This window comes from Ovis aries, chromosome 12 (assembly GCF_016772045.2).
Source record: "Ovis aries strain OAR_USU_Benz2616 breed Rambouillet chromosome 12, ARS-UI_Ramb_v3.0, whole genome shotgun sequence".
NCBI lineage: Eukaryota > Metazoa > Chordata > Mammalia > Artiodactyla > Bovidae > Ovis > Ovis aries.
This window is the reverse complement of record NC_056065.1, coordinates 29421311-29443719: the sequence shown is the minus strand read 5'-3', so window position 1 is coordinate 29443719 and position 22409 is coordinate 29421311. Positions and strand designations below refer to the sequence as shown.

General features: G+C 35.6%; 1 protein-coding gene across 21 annotated transcripts in view; it reads left to right on the top strand.

The window, feature by feature from the left end:
* Positions 1-22409, top strand: part of CDC42BPA (CDC42 binding protein kinase alpha) — a 298329-nt gene that overhangs the window by 95140 nt on the left and 180780 nt on the right. For all 21 annotated transcript variants that reach the window (XM_004013640.6, XM_060396358.1, XM_060396357.1 and 18 more), the window contains 2 exons: positions 278-361; positions 9216-9311. In XM_004013640.6, the coding sequence (XP_004013689.2) occupies positions 278-361; positions 9216-9311 (180 nt within the window). The remainder of the gene's footprint in view (positions 1-277; positions 362-9215; positions 9312-22409) is intronic.

Genomic DNA, 22409 nt, shown 5'->3' with positions numbered 1-22409 from the left:
CTGAGTTTAAATTCCAGGGAAGAAAACTCAAAAAGGAGAATATAATATATAATCACCAACTGATACCACGTTCAAAAAACAAAGTTGTTTGGCTCATGTTCACTAATGTAACTTTTTCAACTGACAGTATTATTTGATTTAGGATCTTAGAGTTTGAACTGCATGGAAATCATTGATAATTTTGGTATTTATTTTTTTTACAGAGAGGAAAAAGGAAAATGGATGACTGAAAAAAGTATTATTTGTTGTATTTTAAAAGTTGTATTTCCTTTTCTAGGTTGCTGTAGTGAAACTAAAAAATGCAGATAAAGTATTTGCCATGAAAATATTGAATAAATGGGAAATGCTGAAAAGAGCTGAGGTAAGATTCTAATTATTAGAATATTTAAATATCTTAGAAATATTTTTAGAGAAAAATAAAATTATAGAGAGCCAATAGATCTTTAAGTATCATTTAGTAACCTTTTATCTATGATGGCATCAGTTTTTCAGGCCTGAAACGAATTTAGGAATTCATAGTTGTGATATAGTTATTATAAATGTTGCATTAGTGAAGATATTTTAATGTTGTCTGAAAACCAAATGGAAACTCCTGTAATGTCGGGTTTGACCCTTATGTTAAAAGGATGTATGGCAACCAGTTTCTTTTATAGGAAGAAATTTTGTAGTGATTGATATCCAATTTGATGTAACTTGTTTATATTATTTTGTATTTATCTCTATTCTGCTGTAAGCAAAAGCCAGCAGGAATTTTGAATATGGCCTATAAGAATTCTATTTATTGCTGATAAATATAATTAACTGACTATGCAGTTAAATTCATGTTGCTGCTGCTGCTGCTAAGTCACTATGTTCTATATAGAGAATGAGAGTAAAATCTTCTGTTGTAAGAATTGTCAGCATTTTTATCTTGGTACTAAATTTGAGGGAAAGACTGACTGGAGTGATGTTAAAAATGTCTAATAGCTGGTATGGTATGGTCAAAACTGACATTATATGTAAATTCTGGGGAGGGGTTCTAGAGGTCTCCTGTTGCGCTGGGTTATAGTGAGTTCCTGGATGAGGTAGGGCATTCAGGGGCCTCAGGGATGCAGAACTTACTAGTGTGGAAGTATTTAAATATTTTAACTTGCAGAAGGATTATACTGCTGAATAGGTGAGTATTAGCCCTGGAGGTTAGTAAGATACATAAGAGAATAATGAGAAATTAGCCCTTAGAAATCTTTATATATCAGTACTTGTAGCAACCTAAAAAACAATAAACACATAGGGGAAAGCAAAAATGGTTCCCACGATGATAGATACATACCATGGGAGTGAAAGTGCGTGCGTACTCAGCTTCTCATCGTATCTGACTCTTTGTGACCCCGTGGACTGTAGCCCACCAGGCTCCTCTGTCCATGCGATTTCCCAGCCAAGAATACTGGAGCGGGATTCTGAATCCAGGGATCAAACCTGTATCTTCCGCATTGGTAGGTGGATTCTTCACCACTGAGCCACCAAGGAAGCCCAGTAGTGAAAGCAAATACTTCAGTATTTCTTTCTTTTAGAAAATATGGAAAATATAACAAAATTCAGAAAAGAAAATAATAATCCCTTGTATTCCATCACTTAGGATTAATAACATTTTGGGCATGTTTTGCTTTCAGTCTTTTTCCTTTTTTTTGTCTACTGAAAAAGCTGCACAAGTGAAATACAGATAAATTCTTTGTAATGTCACATTACAGATAAAGCTAAAGTACTCATTGACTATATCCCACCCAAATCCAGCCCCTCTCTGCCTCCCAGAGGTAATTACAGGGAGTTAATAAAATCCTGTTTAAAAAAGTATCTGGAAAGTTTCATGTCATATCTCTGACATATGTGCCAGTGCCTATTATATTCAATAACTTCAGTATTTACTTTTGCATTTCCCCTTACTGTCACTGGTCAGATTGAGTTCAGTATGCAGTCTATTTATTAGGGAGTGCTTTTGAAATTGGCCTTGATCGAAGGGAAAGGAGGTGAAACATGATTTATCAGGGAGACATCAGGCTGTCCCAGCAGCCTCTGTCAATCCAGCAGGGAAGTGGGGAGCAGAAATGGTCCGTCAGAGTTGTCCTGCCTTAGATCAAATGATTGACCTCTTTGCACTTGCCTTAGTCAGTCACTGGATACGGGCTGCCTCCAGAAGGACATGGATGTGGACTAGTAGGCTTTTGGTAGCTGAGACAAAGCCAGGAGGGGCTGATGGCATTGCCGACAGTTGGAGCAATTAAGTCTTGTTATTAAAAAATAGTAAATAATTATGTTCTTAATTGTTTTTCAGAATTCATAATTGTAGTGGGTTAGTGTTCCAGGGTTAGAACTTTTAAAAGATTGAATTAAACTTTGTACTTACTTTTTATGATGTTGGCTGTTGGGGAAGAATTTTGAAAAGAAAGAGTAACTGGTTTAGCTTTACTGATTGACTGGAGGAAGTGGCAAAATTGAGGATAAAACAGGAGTAATTGAAAATTAAATATGATTTTGTTGAATTAAAAAATCATTCATATAGTCTGTTTCTGGGGCAAAATGGAATAGACATGCTTCTTTTAATCTCTCCCATTAAATACAGTTAAAGACCATGGATGTTATGTATAAAACAAATACATGAAGACTCTAAAAGGCAGAAAGAATGAGGACCAGCTAGGGGCCATGGAACCCAAGGAACATCACTCATTCTGTGAAGTCTGTATTATTCTGAAGGAACAACCAGATAAGGACCATACAAAGAAAGTTAAAGATCAGTATGCCTCATGAACATAGATACCAATACCTTAGCAAAATACTAGTAAATAGAATTTGGCAATATATAAAGTGAATTATACACTGTGAGCAAGTGTGATTTGTTTGAGGGATACAAGGCTGGTTCATTATTTGAAAAGAACTTGACTCAAACTACTTGAAACTTTCATTTTTTTAGGAGGAATTTCTCCATTGAAACTTTTAAAAGGAATTAATTTTAAAGCAAAATGGAATTATATTTTTATACTTGAATTGTCAAATCCTTCTTTAAAAAAATTAAGAAGAAACTTATTTTGATCATTACTTACCCAGTTTTAGAAAACTGGTCCTACCAGTGATGCTTAATAAATTACAAGTGAACAGCAAAATTTCTTTTTTTAGTCTGTATATTGTTGATACTTTAAAACAATTTTCAGAGATTTACCTCCAATCTGTTTGTCGTATTTATTTCTGTTTTCGTTATGTAACAAATATATAGTTAGTGCAACACATATTATTTGAAGGTACTAGGAAACTTGTCTCTTTCTGTACCTGGCAGATAAATAATTAGTAAATAATCTTGTAGTTAGTTACAAGAGCTTCCCTTGTGGCTCAGCTGGTAAAGAATCTGCCTGCAGTGCAGGAGACCTGGATTTGATCCCTGGTTAGGAAGATCTCCTGAAGAAGGGAAAGGCTACCCACTCCAGTATACCGGCCTGGAGAAAGCCATGGGGTCCCAAAGAGTTGGACATGACTGAGAGACTTTCACTTACAGTTACAAAGATTAATATATCTATAGGTTCATCATTTACAAACTTTGTTAGTATGTCAACAACGTCTTAAGTTAACTTCCCCCAATCAATTCTGTAAATTTTACTTTCTCTTCAAATGTATTGAACTCTTAAGGATTTCACTCACATGCAAGATGTGTTACTCATTTCATTGGAAGATGCAAAATCGTTTACGGAAGTGCTCTCTGACTCAAGGGTCAAACCTTTCTGAGGCTCAGTTGTCTCTGTACCATATAGTGGAGGAATAATATATCTCAGTTTAACCGGGATAGTACTGGTTTATGCCTCTTGTCTTACTATTTTTGTTATTGTTGTTAGCCCTGTTTTATTATTTTTATAATTGACATGCCAATAGTAGTAGTTAACAGTAGCAGCAGTAGTAACAGTAGTAATAAATTCAGTTCATTAGACTGGGATTTCCTCTCCTTCCCGACCTGTTACCTGTAATAAAAAAAGAAAATGCAAGCACTGTAGAAAATAAGTAAAAAGGCAAAAGCTTTTTCTTCTCCCTCAGATAACCAGTCTTTCTGTTCAAAGTAAATCATTAGTAAGAGTTTAGAGTCTTATTTATCCTTTTTTCTCTTAGATAAATATATATTTATCTAAATACATATTTATTTTATACTATTCATGTTGTATAATGTTCTTTCTGTTGTGAGTTACCTTGGGAAAGACCATTCTCAGTGAACATTAAGGTGATTTAGAGGTAGTTCCAAACAGGGCTAAACTTCTATGCAGAAGCAAACTTTTTTTTTCCCCCTGGCAGTGGACAAAATTTTGAACATATTCGTAGAATTGTCCTTGTTGATATTTTTGAGTAAAATAGATGGTGAATTTATGAGGATTTACTGAATTGAAAATATAAACACATGGGATATGAATATTTATCATGGGGGTTTTGGGGTTTGTTAGTGCTGGGCCCTCTGTAGGCCCTTTCAGTTTTGAAATACATGCTGTTCAGTTCTAGGAAGTTTTCTCGTATTACTTCTTTGGTAATTTCCTTTCTTCTGTTTCTTTTGCTCTCTCTTTCTGAAACTTTTATTTGGATATACCCTTAATGGACCAGTTAGCGAATTTCTCCTCATTTCTTTACTAGTGAGGTTGTGTTGGCTTTTGCTGTAATACTTCAATTGGGTGTTTTATTTCTTCAGCCACCCTTTTAGTATTCAGTAGACTGAGCGACTTCACTTTTCACTTTCATGCATTGGAGAAGGAAATGGCAGCCCACTCCAGTGTTCTTGCCTGGAGAATCCCAGGGATGGGCTGCCGTCTATAGGGTCTCACAGAGTCGGACACGACTGAAGCGACTTAGCAGCAGCAGCAGCACCTCCCTTTGATCTTTTTTTTTCATGTTCCTTTTTAGTGAGCTTATGCCTCTGGACTATAAACTTAAAGAATTTCTCAGTTTTTTTCCTCCCTCTTTAGGTAAGACAGGATGCTCCAGCTGACTGGTGTTAGGTGTTCTCCTTTCTACCAGTCAGAAGGTCAATTAGGCTCTGATCGTACTCCAGCAGATTTGGATCTGGTTAATTGGTTCCTTCTAAGGGCAGGCCTTGTTAAGAACTGAGTGCTGCGGCAAGTTTCAAAATGGTTTCCTTGCCTCTCTTCCTACTGGAAGATCCAGGAGATTTTTCTCCTTTACTTACTGTTGTCGTGTGATTGAGCTCCTTGAGGTGAGACTGAAAAATTGTGTAATTCTCCTTGACTGGGTCCCCTGCAGTTTTGAACTCCCAGAGTTGTCCAGACTCTAGGAATCATTCCCAGTTGAGTTTGTCTTACTCCCAGCAGCAGCATTTCTGGTTTCTGCAGCTCTTTCTGCGCTGGCATCTCTGGTCTGGCAAGCTGCAATATGTTCCCTTTTTGTATGTCTTGTTTCATGGTTGCAATGTTTTCTTATCTCTAAAATATATATTTGTGTGTCTCTATATATTTATGTATATACATCCTTCTTGCCTTGTCTCTGTTTCCTCCATTTCATTCTTTTTCTGTTTGGGACTATTATTCACATTGATTGCTATCATGAAATGTCGAAAATTATTTCTAATTGTTGGCTTATGATTTTAATTGAATTTTGCAGTCCTTAAACACTGCACCCCTCCATCTCTCATTTATTTAGTTACTTAATCTCACTATTATTTTAGAGTTTTCTCTGTAGAGGCCTTGCATATCTTTTACTGAGTTTACTCTGAGATAAGTTGGTGTTTTTAATTTGCTTTTGGAAATGGTATTATTTATTTATATTTTTTTGAAAATGATAACTATTTTAAAAGATTTTCTAATTGTTGCAATTATATAGGAATATAAATTATGTATGTTGAACTTTTACATTCTGTTAATTTATCTGTTTTCTTTTGTGATTTCTTTCTATGCATCCATGTTGTCCGCTCTTTGCGTGTCCAACTCTTTGCGACCCCATGAACTGCAGCACGCCAGGCCATCCTGTCCAATACCAACTCCTGAAGTTTACCCAAACTCATGTCCACTGAGTCGGTGATGCCATCCAACCATCTCATCCTCTCTCGTCCCCTTCTCCTCCTGCCCTCAATCTTTCCCAGCATCAGGGTCTTTTCAAATGAGTCAGCTCTTTGCGTCAGGTAGCCAAAGTATTGGAGTTACAGCTTCGCTCTCCTTAGTAATCTTTATATACCTTTTATTTCTTCTTAACCAATTTCACTTGTGAGGAAAACAATGGAGTGGGAAAACCAGACTTTCATCTTATAAATAAGAGTTTCTTATTTATCCTTAATAGAAAATTTTACTATATTGAAAAGTGAAAGTGAAGTTGCTCAGTCTTGTCTGACTCTTTGCAACCCCATGGACTGTAGCCTACCGAGCTCTTCCATCCATGGGGTTTTCCAGGCAAGAATACTGGCGTGGCTTGCCACTTCCTCCTCCAGAGGATCTTTCTGACCCAGGAATCTAACCTGCATCTCCTGCATGGCAGGTGAATTCTTTACCTGATGAGTCACTGGGGAAGCCTAAGTGCATGAGAGTGTAGATGAAATAAGATTGAAAAATAACTGTTGAAATTGGTTGAGGGGTACATTGAAAGCAGGGGATTACTTTATTTTGTATGTGTTTAAAGTTTTATAGTTTACGTTTTATGTTGAAAATTTTTTTTCACTGTATAGTTTAGCATGGATCAGAATCTACTAAAGTTAATTCTGTTAACAGGAGTTTTATTTAGAGTTAGCAATAAGTCACATTTCCATATTTTAGCTGGAAATATCTTTAAATTTTCAGCTCTTCTGGTGAGATAAGTCAGGAGAAAGGAGTCTCCTAGACTTGATAAACTTCACTACTTCTTTAAAATGTTAGCAGCAAACCATAACCTCAGGTCAGTTAAAGTCTAAGACAGAATTTAGTAGTGAGTAAGTCAAATGATACTATTTCCCCCCTAAAGTGAACAGAAGCATAATTATGGTAGATTTTAATAATTGAATTTATGAGTAAATTGCCCATTCATTTGGTTTAAGTTTTGTTTTTAAGATTTTCCTTGGTGATGCTATTTAATTAGTGGCTTTAGAAATTCTGTTGCATCAGACAGAAAAAGAGACACAGATATAAAGAACAGACCTGGACTCTGTGGGAGAAGGCGAGAGTGGGATGATTTGAGGGTCTAGTACTGAAACATGTACATTACCATATGTAAAATAGATGACGAGTGCAAGTTCGATGCATGAAGCAGGGCACTCAAAGCTGGTGCTCTGGGAGAACCCAGAGGGATGGGGTGGGGAGGGCACTGGAAGGGGGCATTCAGGATCGGGGGACAACATGTACACCCATGGCTGATTCATGTTGCTGTATAGCAAAAACCACCACAATATTGTAAAGTAATTAGCCTCCAATTAAAATAAATTAATTAATTAAAAAAAATTCTATTGCATCAAATAAAATTTATGGAAATACATGAAAAAAAATTAGGGCACTTACTTAGGTTAAATAATGTGAGTTGTTTTGTATATCATGACTAGTGAATTTATCTTGTGGGAAATAAATTACTAGGTACCTACTATGTGTAGGACACTGCATGATGATTTTTAAATGTGTATGAAATGTGGTATAGCCATTGAGAAAAATTAGGTAGCCTTCTAGTACAGGTATGGAAGGCTGTTCAGATATGTTGTTACTTGAAAAAAGGATTTATAGAGCACTGTGATCTCATTTGTGTAAACAAAGAAAAGTTAGGGCAGATGGGATACCACATGAATATAGGATGTGTGTGTCTATGTGCGTGTGTCTGTATGTGTGTATGTACAAAGAAATTTTCTGAAAAGAAATTCAACTGAGTTATTGGTGTTAATCATTGGCTGTAACAAGGGGACAATGAATCTGTGAGGGAAAAGTTTTGGTTTCTACTTTACCTTTTAGTTCTTTTTGAAACTTTCTGGCATAGTGGTTTTTTAATTAAAATTTTAAAAATATATTGTAGACTTGTATCATACAAAGTTGTTTTTTATTTTTAGTAACATATTTCTAAAATTCTCCAGGCTGTATCTTTATAATAATGGAAGTATATCCTGAGAATAAATTAAAACTTTAACGACTCAGAAAAAGATAATCCTTTAGAGAAAATAGGCAAAGGGAGTTTTTCAAAGAGAAAACTCAGATATCCAATAAGCATAGGTAAAATTATTTATTTGTACCTGTAATTAAGAATATGCTAATTAAAAGAATGATGAGATATTATTTCATACCCATCTTATTGAAACATGCTTAAAAGTCTTATTGAAACATGCTTAAAAGTGCCAAGTAGAATTCAGGATGTTGTGGAAAATGGGTGATTTCATACACTGGGGTAAAGGTAGAAATTGGTATGGCACTTAAGAAAGAAACTAGGTTGTGTCTGATAAAGTTGAAAACGCTTGTCTAGCATTTCTGTTTCCAAGTGTATACCCTAGAGAAACTCTTGTACATTTGTACAAATATATTTATTGCGATATTGAAATGATGCAAAAATGGGAATAGCGTATGTTTTCATAATGGGGGATGTTACATGAGGCACTTCTGCTATGATCATAGAATGGAATACTGTAGCAATTAAAAATTAAACAGCCATTATTGATTAAAAAGTAATCACATTGCAAAGGGATAGATACAGTTACACTATTCACAGAAATTTTCAAGACACAAAGCATTTCTATTGTTTTTGGACACATACATGTGTAATAAAGCATGTGATGGGAGGAATATATGCTAACTTCAGATTATTCATTTTTCTTAGAGGAAGAACTGCTGATACTTCTCTAGAAATAGGAAGGCTACAACTTCTATTTTCTTAAAAGCAAATAGGTTAGGAGTAAACGTGACATTGTTGACATTTATGTTATCTAAGTGGTAGATTGAACCATGATTGTTAAATACTTCTGTGTACTTTTCTGATTTTTTGAACTGTGACAGTAATTTTAAATATAAAATACTTGTAAGTTTACTATTCAGTTGTTCAGCTTTTGAGGATTCTTTGAAACTTATTGGAAAGTCATATAATGTTGGAAATAACATTATATGACTTTATTGTTACTATAAGTCATATAATAATGTTGGAAAGTCATACCTATAATGTATTCCTTTTTCAGAACAGAAAATATAATAAATATTTGAGTAGTTGTTTGCATAATATATTTCCTAGTTTTACATAAAGTATTCTTTATCTAAAAATTTATTTTTTTTCCTTTTCAGACAGCATGTTTTCGTGAAGAAAGGGATGTGTTAGTGAATGGAGACAATAAATGGATTACAACTTTACATTATGCTTTCCAGGATGACAATAACTTAGTAAGAATCATTGTTATATGTTTCTGTATATTTATTACCTTTTTATTGGCAAAATTTAGCATTATTTTCTGTGAAGCATTGTTTAAATGTCAATGTTCTTTAGAAAACCACTGTATTTCAGAGAGTATAAGTTTGATATATGATTTGTTTCCCTGGGTAATTTAATACCTTTAAATTGGAATTTTTAATGTTGTTTAGTAAGTAAGTCAAATCCAAACATTTAAATTCTGTAAAAGATGGTCAGGATTTTTTCCCCAGGATTCTGTCAATGTATTTTATTTCTATTGTAATAGTATTCTATTAACTATTTAGAATTTCACATATTTTTCAAAGTTGTCATGTGCTGCTTTAAGGAGAGCCATATTTTAAATGTAGGCTTTGTTTAATTTTATATTAACATCATGGACCACTAGACAAAAGAAGCTGGGGAAGAGCTTGGAGGAAAATCAAACTATTAGAAACACTGCCAAATGAAGATTGAAGAGATGAACAAGTGAATAGGAAAATAAGACAGAATCTACCACAGTTGAACATAAGATTCCTGGGCTATTACTCAGGGGTCTTCATTTTCTGACCCCAATTTTTATTTCAAGGTTTATTTTTTAGCATGCATATGCTTAGTGACTGTTTTGTGCCAGCCACTATATATGTACTGGTATATAAAAATTAATAAGACATTTTTCATTTGATAAACGTTTATTGAACATGTCCTGTGTGCTTGGCACTGTTCTTTAGATTCTAGCAATTTGGTAGTAAATAATTTTGGTAGTAAATCTTATTCTTACATTCTTGTGAGGGAAGCCAGATAAGAAATTCACAGTCAATTAAATAGTATTTTCACATTGATTCTTATAAAGAAAAATATAACATCTATTCAAAGATATAAAGTCAATAAGGGCTCTTCTGAGACAAGTGTAAGTTGGCTAAACCAAGAAGGGAGAAGAGGCAGAGAGGGGCTGGTAAACATGGACATCTGAAGCCACCTGTTATGTTCCTCTTGATGAGGATAAAGAGGCTTTGGTGATGAGAGAGGAGAGATATATGAGTCACACTGTGTAGCACTTTATACATTGTGGTATGTAAATTAGACTTTAACAGCCATGAGTTTCAAAGGCGAAATTTTTTTAAATCATAGAACTCATGTGTGTGATTTTTAAAATGACATTCTATCTGAAAGCCAGCTTAGTTGGTAAAGAATCCGCCTGCAATGCAGGAGACCCGGGTTCGATCCCTGGGTTGGGAAGATCCCCTGGAGAAGAGAACAGCTACCCATTCCTGTATTCTGGCCTGGAGAATTGTATAGTCCATGGGGCTGCAACATGGCAGCGTGGCTCCGACTTTCACTTTCCTATCTGAAAGCCTAGACAGTGAAGGCCATAGAAATGCAGCTGAACTGATTGATATCTTAGCTTTCCTCCTCCTACTTTCTGTCATGCTTTTCCAGGGTTCTTTCTTGGAGCAAAACTGCTGTTTTAGGACTGTTAGAAGGGTTTGTGGCAGGAAAGGATGGGGTTGTCAGAGGAATGAGAGGAAGGCTAATAGGGTTATGATAAGGAGGGGAGAGATAGATAAATTGAGGCTTCCTGAGTGTAGGCCATGCAGAAGAGTTCAAATTTTATTCTAATTTCAAGGAGGATTTTAAGGACAGTGTGATAATCAGTTTTGTATTTTATACAGAACATCTTAGCAGCAGTGTGAAGGATGGATTTCAGAGGGCAAGACTAGAGCAGAGAAGGCAATGGCACCCCACTCCAGTACTCTTTCTTGGAAAATCCCATGGAAGGAGGAGCCTGGTAGGCTGCACTCCGTGGGGTCGCTAAGAGTCGGACACAACTGAGCGACTTCACTTTCACTTTTCACTTTCATGTATTGGAGAAGGAAATGGCAACCCACTCCAGTGTTCTTGCCTAGAGAATCCCAGGGACGGGGGAGCCTGGTGGGCTGTCATCTCTGGGGTCGCACAGAGTCAGACGTGACTGAAGCGACCTAGCAGCAGCAGACTAGAGAGACAAGTTAGGAGACAATATTCAGGTGACAGATAATGAGAATTTGAATAAAGCTGATGGAGGGGATGGATTTAGGTACTATTTAGGAAATAAAATAATTAGAACTTGTGTTAGAGTGAATGTCAGTGGCAGAGAGAGAAATCAAAATGATTCCCAGTTTTCTGGTGTCTGACTTACAGGGTTCTGTACTCGGTAGCTGATTCCAGAGTTGGGGAATATAGGAAGGAAGAGAAAATTTAGAGTAGATGGGAAAATGGTTAGTTTAATTTGGTATATGTTGGGTTTGAATTATAGTGTGATCTATTTAATGGGTTATAGATATTAGTCTGGTGTTTCTAAGAGTAAATAGCACCATTTATTTTGGAGTTATTATCTTATAGACCAGGTTTTGGTAAGCTCTTATCGGTGGTTTAAGTCTGGACCACCACCTATTTTCACACAGCCTGCAAGCTAAGAATTATTTTACACTTTTAAACAGTTGAAAGAAAATCAAAAGAAGAGTGACTCTTTTAAAGTTCAGATTTCACTGTCTGTAGTTTTACTGACATAGCCATGCCATTGATTTGCACGCTACCTGTGGCTGCTTTTGTGCCTCAGTGGCAAAGTTGACTAGTTGTGATGGAGACTGGCACTGTGACAGAGGGTAACACTATATGTGCTACTCATTGCTTTGCACTGCTGTGCTCAGCAGACTATAAATTGCAGTGACATTTCAAGTGCTGTATATATGTGTATATATACATATACACATATATATATATCTCGCTATACCATGGCATTTTTTATTTAAATTAATAGCACATATGCCTCATGTCAAAATAAGAAAGGTAGATTTTTCAAATATCATGCTTTTCAGGCACAGAAGATTGTGGATTATTTTATTAATAAAATACAGCATGGTGTTCATCACACCACTGTGCTTCACTTGTCCTAATAGAATATAGTGAATGTCTACATGGCTGAACTGAGCACTCATCACAACATTCCTAACTCACAGGAAAGCAGCGGTCAGAAAAGTTAGAAAATGTAACCCAGTATCTTACCATAGCAGAATCTCTTCACAAAATAAAAAATGAAGAGTGAGGCTGCAACTATAGCACCCGAGTGTCTCATTTATTAATCAGGCAAGGAAAGCCAGTGACCAATATTGAGTTAATGAAATCATGTACGACTGCAGCAGCCAAAGAAAGGTGTCCACAGAAAATAAACTCGTCTAAGACTTAAGGAGAACAGTTACTCAAAGAATTGAGGACATTGGAAGGAGCATCAGTGGTGGATTATAAAAGCAGAAAGAGATAATCATTTCCTATCACATTGAGCAGTTTTCTTTGACTCTTGAGTGGAAAGATGTTGCTGATTCTGCTCAATCCTTGTTATTTGAGCAATCAGTGTTTGAGTTTGAAGTATCTGAGGAATTAGCCTCTCTGAACATTTTGTGGAATCATTATTGTCATATTATTAGGTTGGCGCAAATGTAATTGCAGTTTCTGACAATGAATTTTAAATCATTATAACTAGGCTTGAATATATCTTTATTAATCAAAATAGGAACCATTACAATCAACACATTTTTGCCAATGAGAAATAAGTTTATTCCTGTAGTGTAAAAATCCATGCTTTGGGATTTGATGAACTCTTGGAAAGTATTTTCTACATCCTGCTGGTTGTGGAAGCATTTTCCCTGCAGTAAGTTGTCTAGATACTTGAAGAAGTATCTAGTATGGTAGTCGGTTGGCAAGAGGGCAGGTGGATATGGCATATGAGGCAAAACTTCGTAGCCTAATTCCTTCAACTTTGGAAGCATTGGTTGTGCAATCGGGCATTATCATGGAGAACTGGGCCCTTTCTGTTGATCAGTGCTAGCCGCAGGCATTGTGGTTTTTAATGTATGTCATCGATTTGCTGAGCCTGTTTCTCAGATGTAGTGATTTTGCTGGGATTCGGAAAGGTATAGTAGATCAGACTTGCAACAGACCACCAAACAGTGACCATGTCCTTTTATTTGGTGCAAGTTTGGCTTTGGGAAGGGCTTTGGAGGAACTTCTCGGTCCAGCCACTGAGCTGGTCATCACCAGCTGTCGTATAAAATCCACTTTTTGTCACAGATCACAATTCGATGGAGAAATAGTTCACTGTTGAGTAAAACAAAAGATGATGACACTTCAGAGCAATGATTTTTTTTTATTTTTTGGTTAGCTTGTAAGGCTTCCACTTATTGAGCCTTTTCACCTTTCCAATTTGCTTCAAATGCCAACTGACTGTAGAATGGCTTTGAAGATTGAATGCCAATATTGAATTCTTGGACCACTTCTCGAGTGCTTGTAAGAGGATCAGCTTCTGTAACGGCTTCTGTCGTGGACGTTGTAAACTTTCAGTGCATGGCCACTGTGCTCCTCAGCCTCAAGGCTCTTGTCTGCTTTGCAAACCTTCTTGCACCACCGCTGTGCCATCTTTAGCAGTTCCTGGACCAGATGCATTGTTGGTGTTGTGAGTTGTCTCTGCTGCTTTATGAGCCATTTTGAACTGAAGAAAACTGCTTGAGTTTACTTATTGGTCTAACATCATTTCCCTAGTCTAAAATAAATACAAAGTAGATAGCAAGTAATAAGTCAGTAGCAAAAAATAAACCATAAAACGAGAAATGTGCATTAAAATGATACATAACATAACCACATTTATTTAAGAATATATTCCAGTATCAAAGTCAAATTTCAATAATGCAAAAACTGCAGTTACTTTTGCACCAACCTAGTATTTTCAAAGAATTTGAGAAAATATTGTTTTGATACAACCTGAATTGTAATCTGCTAAAATGTGTCAATGGAGTGTGGTAAAACAGGAAAAGGCTTATTTGGACAGATTTATAAATTATGTGAAAATAATAGGTGCTTGAAGCCTGTGGATGTTCATTTTTGTGTTAATCAGCGGCAGCTTGCTGCAAGTATTTGAATCTATCATGTATTGAACCAGTAGTATCAAAGTTGTGTTTCATTCAGTTTTTTGGAAACAACTATAATCATTTCTATGGATTTTTTTTTTTTTTGTCAAATCAAAAGCCAGACATTCTTGCTATGCCATACACCCATTCACTGATTTTACAGTGGTAACGTTTTATTACAGTATTTTGAACAAAGGGTTGGCTGAAATATTTCTGAATCCAAAACCACACCTTCAACCATTATTGTAAAGTATTGAATAGGCTTGGAAATTAGCTTTTCCTGTAGACTTGATATGTTCTCAAAATAAATTTAATATAAGATTACAAGACAAAACAACACTTATATGAAAAACTATGCTGTGGTGAAGTCATTTTGACAGCTAATGTTTGAATTACAAGAAATGTCAAGTTGCTGTATCTACTTCCCATATTGTCAAAAGTGAAAAAGAGAGAGATCTCCATTTCCGTATAGATTTGCAGCAGGTAGATCTTTTGAGGTCAAACTACAGTTCTAACATCAGTTCTTGGCACCTGATGCAAGTGCAAAGAAAATGTTCATAGTTCAAAATCCGTTTAACTGGGCAGTGAAGAACTTCCATCTAACTTTCACTTAGAAGTGGTTAATCTGCAGTAATGACGTGCTTAAACCCAAGTATCAGGAGAAAAATTTAATAGCATTCTATAAATGCCTTACAGCTGAGGAATATGCTCAATCAAAATTATATACTCATGAACTGACACCAGTACCTTTTCTTGTGAATAGATAGTTTCACAGATGGGATGTGTAGAATCTCATTGTAGATGAGCATTTACAGATTTACATTTGTAGTAGATTTTTGATGACTTGAGGCTTCCCTATTAGTTCAGCTGGTGAAGAAGCTGCCTGCAATTCAGGAGACCCTGGTACAATTCCTGGGTCGGGAAGATCCCCTAGAGAAGGGAGCAGCTACCCACTCCTGTATTCTGGCCTGGAGAATTCCATGGACTGTATAGTCCATGGGGTTGCAAAGAGTTGAATGTGACGGAGCGACTTTCACTTCAACTTTCTTTTGATGATAGGGATCACGAACTTTGAGCCCCAGTTAAGCAAACTTTTATATTCCCCTCTGCTTACAAAAGGATTACATTTTCTCATTAGCAGTCTGTATTACCAAAATTGTACTAATTATTATTATATTTTGAATTTTGCTAATGAAATATGTGGAAATTTTTTCTGTTATTATACATGTACCTATATGTTATTTTGATTCTGCCTCTTGCCTGCCAAGCCTAAACCCTATTTACTATGTAGTCCTTTACAAGAAAACTTGGCCAACACCTTTTGCAGATAACAGCGAATACAAGGAACGAATGAGAATCAATAAATAGTGCTTGAGAAATGAGAAAACATGTGCCTAGAGAAGACGGAGATAGGACACCTGAAGTAGAAAACTTGTGGACATGATCCGAGCAAGAAAGAGAATCAAAATACCGCACCATGAAAGCTAAAGAAAGTAGAGTTGGTAGAGGAAACCATTAACAGTGTAGTATTGTTGTTACTGTTCATTCATGTCCAACTCTTTGTGACACCGTGGACTGCAGCACACGAGGCTTCCCTGTCCTTCACCATCTCCCAGAGCTTGCTCAAACTCACGTCCATTGAGTTGGTGGTGCCATCTGACCATCTTATCCTCTGCTGTCCCCTTCTACTCCTTCCTTCAATCTTTCCCAGCATCAGGGTCTTTTCTAATGATTTGGCCCTTTGCATCAGGTGGCCAAAATATCAGAGCTTCAGCTTCAGCATCAGTCCTTCCAGTGAATATTCGGGATTGATTTCCTTTAGGATTGACTGATTTGATCTCCTTGCAGTCCAAGGTGCTAAATAAAAAAGAGATGACTGGAAATACTGTGCTCACCCAAATCCTGTGTTTCAGCCTCAGTGGAATACCCTCCATTCTTGAACATTCTCTGTACTCTTCTGTACTTTTCTTCATTTTTATTTTCCATAATACCTTTCATACTATGTCACTCCTCCTCTTCTTCCTGCCACTAGTCCTGTTGAAGTCTAGCCAGTACTTTAAAACTGTGCTCAAATTCTGTGTCTTAAAGTAATTCAGAATTCACAATTTGAATTAATCTTTCCTATTTCATTTTACCTTTACATTTTTAGTACTGCTATTATATGATTAACCTCTGTGTGTGTGTGTGTGTGTGTGTGTGTCTTTGATTTTTTTTGGTACAACTTAAAAATTTTTGAATAAATGACATGAACCCTGTTATCTTTAGCTAAAATATAATCAGAGATTAGTGAAACTTAATAGTTGTGGGGTTTATCTGATATCAGGACAGGTCAAGGTGTTCAGGCAGGGTCATTACTTGTTCTTATATTCCATACATGCTTCCAGAGTATAGTAGTGTTATTCAAACTTCTAATTGTGACCCATTAGTGAGTTATAAGGAGAAGGCAATGGCACCCCACTCCAGTACTCTTGCCTGGAAAATCCCATGGATGGAGGAGCCTGGTAAGTTGCAGTCCATGGGGTCACGAAGAGTCGGAGACGACTAAGCGACTTCACTTTCACTTTTCCTTTCATGCATTGGAGAAGGAAATGGCAACCCACTCCTGGTGGGCTGCCGTCTATGGGATCGCACAGAGTCGGACATGACTGAAGTGACTTAGCAGTGAGTTATAAAATCAATTTAGTAGGTTACAACCAGCACTTAAAAAATTAAATAGAATATCAAATGAGAGTTCAAGTAATATTATTTCATAACATTTATTTCTTTTATAATTACTGAATATTCATAAAACCATATTTTTTATTGTGAATTATAGTCAGAATTGCCTAAAAGTCATGACATAGAGCTTTGCACATTTTAGTTGCTTAGTTGTTAAACTGAATGGAATATTTGACTTGAATTGACCATACTTACATGAAATTTTAGAGATGAATGTATCATTTCAAATATAATCTGCATAGATAAGCAAATTTAAAAGTAAGTCAAATATCTGCCAAGTATTTGCCTAGCAAAACTATAACAGTTTATCATAGCTTTGCAAAAATTTTAAGGACTGTAGACCTCTATGACAATATAGTCTACTGTGGATAGATATAACACCGTATATTTATGATTTGCTTAAAATCTATATTTTGCCATAAATATAGAAATATATAGAATGGAAATAAAGTGTTCAAATACCAAATTTTATATAGCACAATCTTACCTAATTTTAAATTTAAAAAGCCTGATTTATAGTTCAGAGATTCTCTCTCCTCTGAGTTATTGAGTCTTTGCTTTTTGTATTTGACTTAGGATTAATACTTCTTCTTCAGAGACATTTCTAAGAAATTGTGTGTGTAGCCAGTCATTAATTATATTAGAATTAAAGTTTCACAGTAACTGAGGAGGACTGAAATGCTCTAGAACTCAGATTTCCTGTAAAGTGTCCATTTTCCTTACAGAAACCTTCATGGTACGAGTCAGAAGTCCTAAATTATCTTAGTTATCATCAAAGATTTTCTTTTGAATATTTATAAAATATAAGAAAATAAAATCATTTAAAAATGTTGACAAGCCTAACTGTAGATACCCAAAAGGAAATTTTATTACACATAGTTATTTTCCAGAATAACTTTTAACCCTAGTAGCCCTAAACCAGTCAAACAAGTAATAGAATTTTCAGAGCTATACAGCTCAAGAAAGCCGTGATAAATATTCAGTAATTTGACTTTCATTTGTAATAAGTTCAGATTCACTATAGTCAGTTTATAAAATAATCATAGCATATGTGCATTTTATTTACTAGGAAGAAGTTGGATAATTTAATAAATGATATTACGATGTGATTAGGACATTTTTTTCCTTAAGAAAAACTCACTAAAGACAAGCCTACTTGGTTGCATGTATGTGGACACATAAACTTACTCACTTAGACATCATTTAGAATATTACAAATCAACAAAATTTTCTTCTTCATATTTTTTATCCACTCTTTCCTATTTAGTTATTTGTTTTATTTTTTTGGTTTGAGGGAAAAAACAGGAAGATATTTAAAGCAAAAGTTTTACTTTTTGAATTAACATTTGTAAACTGATTAGTGGGTGAAAGATATTTATTGAATTGTATTTAGTCATATGAACTTCAAATTCTTACAGGAGTCCAGTTTGTACTGAAGATAGGAATAGTTAGAAAGGTATTTTTGTAAAGAGTGAAAAAAAAAACAAAAAGCTAGAAGGGATAAATAAAAGTGGGACTCTGAGGACTAACTATTAATCTCTTCATGTTACAAGATGACTAAAGGAGTTTGGTGTTCTCCCTAAGAAGACTTCTACAGCATATCTGTTCCGTGAAACGTTTCTTCCTTGGCACTGTTTATTTATTGTATGTTTTTGCATGGCTTATTGTATGCCTTCGTAGCATTCTCTTATTGTATGTTTTCACACACTTTAGCATTCTTTCCTTGGAATGTTGTTCCTTAAAAGCAAAACTTTTAATTAAGGATTTTTTAGAAATTCAGAATTGGAAATTTTCTGATGTGTACGTTCACATCTAAAGACCTGTTTATTTTGGAGGGATACAAGATTTCTGAAGACTCGGCCTGTATCCTTAATTTCTTTTTTTGTTATCCTGGTGCTTAGTACATGCTCTTTATGTCATGGATATTGGCAGCTTTTTTACTGAACGCTGAGACTCTTTAATTTCAGTAAGATGGAAACTGATCAGAGGATCAAGAAGCCTGAGTTCTGACTTTCCCACTCTTGAATGTATATTTGGACAAATAATTTATCTTCATTCTCTTTTATTACATAGCCATAAAATAGGAATAAACAGTCATATCCCCATCTCTAGTATAGGACGCTATATAAATTACAATTACTGTACTTTCATTCTATAGTTCCTACTTCTGGGGAAAGTGAAAGCCACTGGCTACTCCAGCATGAACTTTAACTTTCTATGCTCTGACCTCAACATCTTCATCTCTCCCCTGTATAGAAATTTATCCATATTTGGACCTCTTCTTTTCTCTCAATGTGAATGAGGTATATCTTTATATTTAGGATTATTCCTATTGTCCTTTGCCTTTGACTCCATCACCTTTGACCTTTAGCAGAATTTGACTCCAGTGGTCAACTTCAGTTTGACTAGATTCTTTCTCCCTTCTATACAGTGATCTCTGTACAGTGATCTGTATACATTAAAAAGTTAATAGTCTCACCCTCTTAAGGTAACGGATGTTAACTTTGTTGTATCCTTCCATTTTTTATGCTTTGTAGAATTGCATGTTTTTGTGTGTATGATATTTTCTTCCTTTTTATAAAAATGGAATTACAAAGTACGTATTATACTGCAGCTTGCTGTTGTCACTTAAAATATCTCATCGGCATATATGTTTAATTTTCTCTTGGGCAACAGTACTGTTTCACAGAATGAAATATTCAATAGATCCAATTACAAGTTTTGATGTTGATCTCTATTCATATTTTCATATTTGCTCCAGTTATCCACAGTGCTGTGCAGTAAGTACTTGCCTGTAAGCCTTACACATTGGAGCTTTTATTTTAATTGACTATATTTGAAGGCAGGAGGAGAAGGGGACAACAGAGGATGAGATGGTTGGATGACATCAATGGACATGAATTTGAGTAAACTCTGGGAGTTGGTGTTGGACAGGGAGGCCTGGTGTGCTACAGTCCATGGGGTTGCAAAGAGTCAGACACGACTGAGCGACTGAAGTGAACTGATGTTCCTAAGAGTGGAAATGCTAGATCGAGGGGTATGCATCTTTTAAAATTCAATAAATACTGTGAAATTACTTTCCCAAATAGTTGTAGTCACTCATCTTTTAAAAAATCAGTGTTTGTTTTTTAACTCACTTTCTCTAAAACAATAGTGATCTTTTTGCTAGTTGCATTGATGAAAGATATCTCACTGTTGCTTTGGTTTTGATTATGTATTAATTGGCTAATTGTGTTTCCTCTTAAGTGAGTTACCTGTTAATAGACTCAGCCTAGTTTTACTGGATTGCTTCCCCTCTCCTTGACAGTTGGTAGGACCTCTCTATGTTAGGATTATCATCTCCTCAACATGTCGTCTGAATGTTGCCTCTCAGTCTCTGATTTTCTTAAATTTGTTTAAAGACATTGTTGCCATATTGAGTATTTTAAAGGTGGTCAGCCTGTAAGAAGTAGATACTTGTCCTACTGGATATTAAATTTTACTGATTAGTCAGTGAGAACAGTATGATACTGATACAGAAATAGACAACTATAGCAGAATAGAGTGCCCAAGAGCAGACCCAAGTGTATTTAGCATCTTAAAATATGATGAAGGGGCATTTCAATTAAATTGGAGGAAAGAATGGAGTATTTAACTACTTGTTTTAGATAATTGACTCTCTGCATATGAGAAAATACTCTTCACACCTTGTACAAAAAAATGAATAAATTTCAGATGAATAAGTGAACCAGATTAAAAATAGGTTCTTTTCCTTTCCTCTTCCTATAGTACCCTCTGCTTATCTCTGTCAGAGATTTATATTACATTAAAAATACCCATTTATTTGTATTTTTTCTTCATTAGATTGTAAATACCACAAAGGCAAGAACTGTGTCTTGTTAATTGTATCTCCCCTGCATGCATGTAATGTTAGCACCTAGTACATTATTTATATATATATATATATATATATATATATGGAATTAGTGAGTGATTTAATTTGTCCCTCTTTTGTTCTGTATTCTATTTGCCACTCCCAAGAAAATTATCTACAGAATAAAATGTATTATAGAAAGCTGTTCACTTTAGCTGTAAACTTACAGTAGTGATATAATCAAAAGAGGCCTGGAGCCTGGATTAGGATAGTTGGTAGGGTTAGAAGTAGATGGACTTCACAGATTTAGTAGGAAATAGACTTAACAATGGAGAAGGCAATGGCACCCCACTCCAGTACTCTTGCCTGGAAAATCCCATGGATGGAGGAGCCTGGTAGGGTGCAGCCCATGGGGTCATGAAGAGTCGGACATGACTGAGTGACTTCACTTTCACTTTTCACTTTCATGCATTGGAGAAGGAAATGGCAACCCACTCCAGTGTTCTTGCCTGGAGAATCCCGGGAATGAGGGAGCCTGGTGGGCTGCCGTCTATGGGGTCACACAGAGTCAGACACGACTGAAGCGACTTAGCGGCAGCAGACTCAACAAAACCCTGATGATTTAGTTGAACGTTGTAGTGAACAATAAAGGAGAAAGCATAAAAGAATGACTTAGAGACAGTCACTGGGATATGCTGTAGAAGAAAAGGGCCTTTTTTTCCTACGTGAGATTATTACTTGTCTGCCTTTTTGGATGCGTTTTGTCTTTCTAACACTAAAACCCTATTGCGAGTATAGTTCATTTCATTTTCTCTTGCAAATCTCCTTTTGTGTTTTCTGCTTCTTGCTTTTCCCAGTTGCTGAATTCTGTCTTAACTGCACCTACTGTACCTCTGAGGACAAGGCAGCAGGTAAATGTGAATAGTCAGAGGCAGAACTCTCTTAGCAGGCAGGATAGGAAAGCAAGGAACACTTAAGTACTTATGTTTTATTCTGTCTCAAGGATGGTTGTATACTGTAGAAGAGACACGTGATGTACACTGAAAGATTGGAAGGGAAGGAGTTCGTGGAGTTTTGGGTTTGTTAAGGGAAGCACAAAGCATATGAGGATGAATGTAGAAATAAGTGGTGACTCTTGGAACCTAAGTTTTAAATGGTGACGGTGGGTGGAAAAAATGTTAGGATGATTATTTTTTAGCTGATATTGATAGATGGTATACTCAGACTTTAGGATTCTGGTATGGCAAGAATAGAGTATACTTTCAAGAAAGGAGAGCTTTTGATGTAAAAGCCTTTGATCTATTTATACTCTGTGTGGTACCAAAAAAAATCCTGATTGGTACCTAGTAAATGTTTATTGGAGAATAAGTTTTGCTTTATGACTTTCTATGTATAAATATTAGATTCTAGTTTTAATAGATTTTTTTTTTAAATTTGAAAAGTTTCTGTGTTTGCTACTATACTCAGAGTACTTCTTTTAAAGTTAGAGCTATGGATTTCTTCTCCATATCCATTGCCAATTTTAACAACATGTTTAGGTTAACAAAATTTTACTACATTAAATTACTCTGTTCTAACATTCT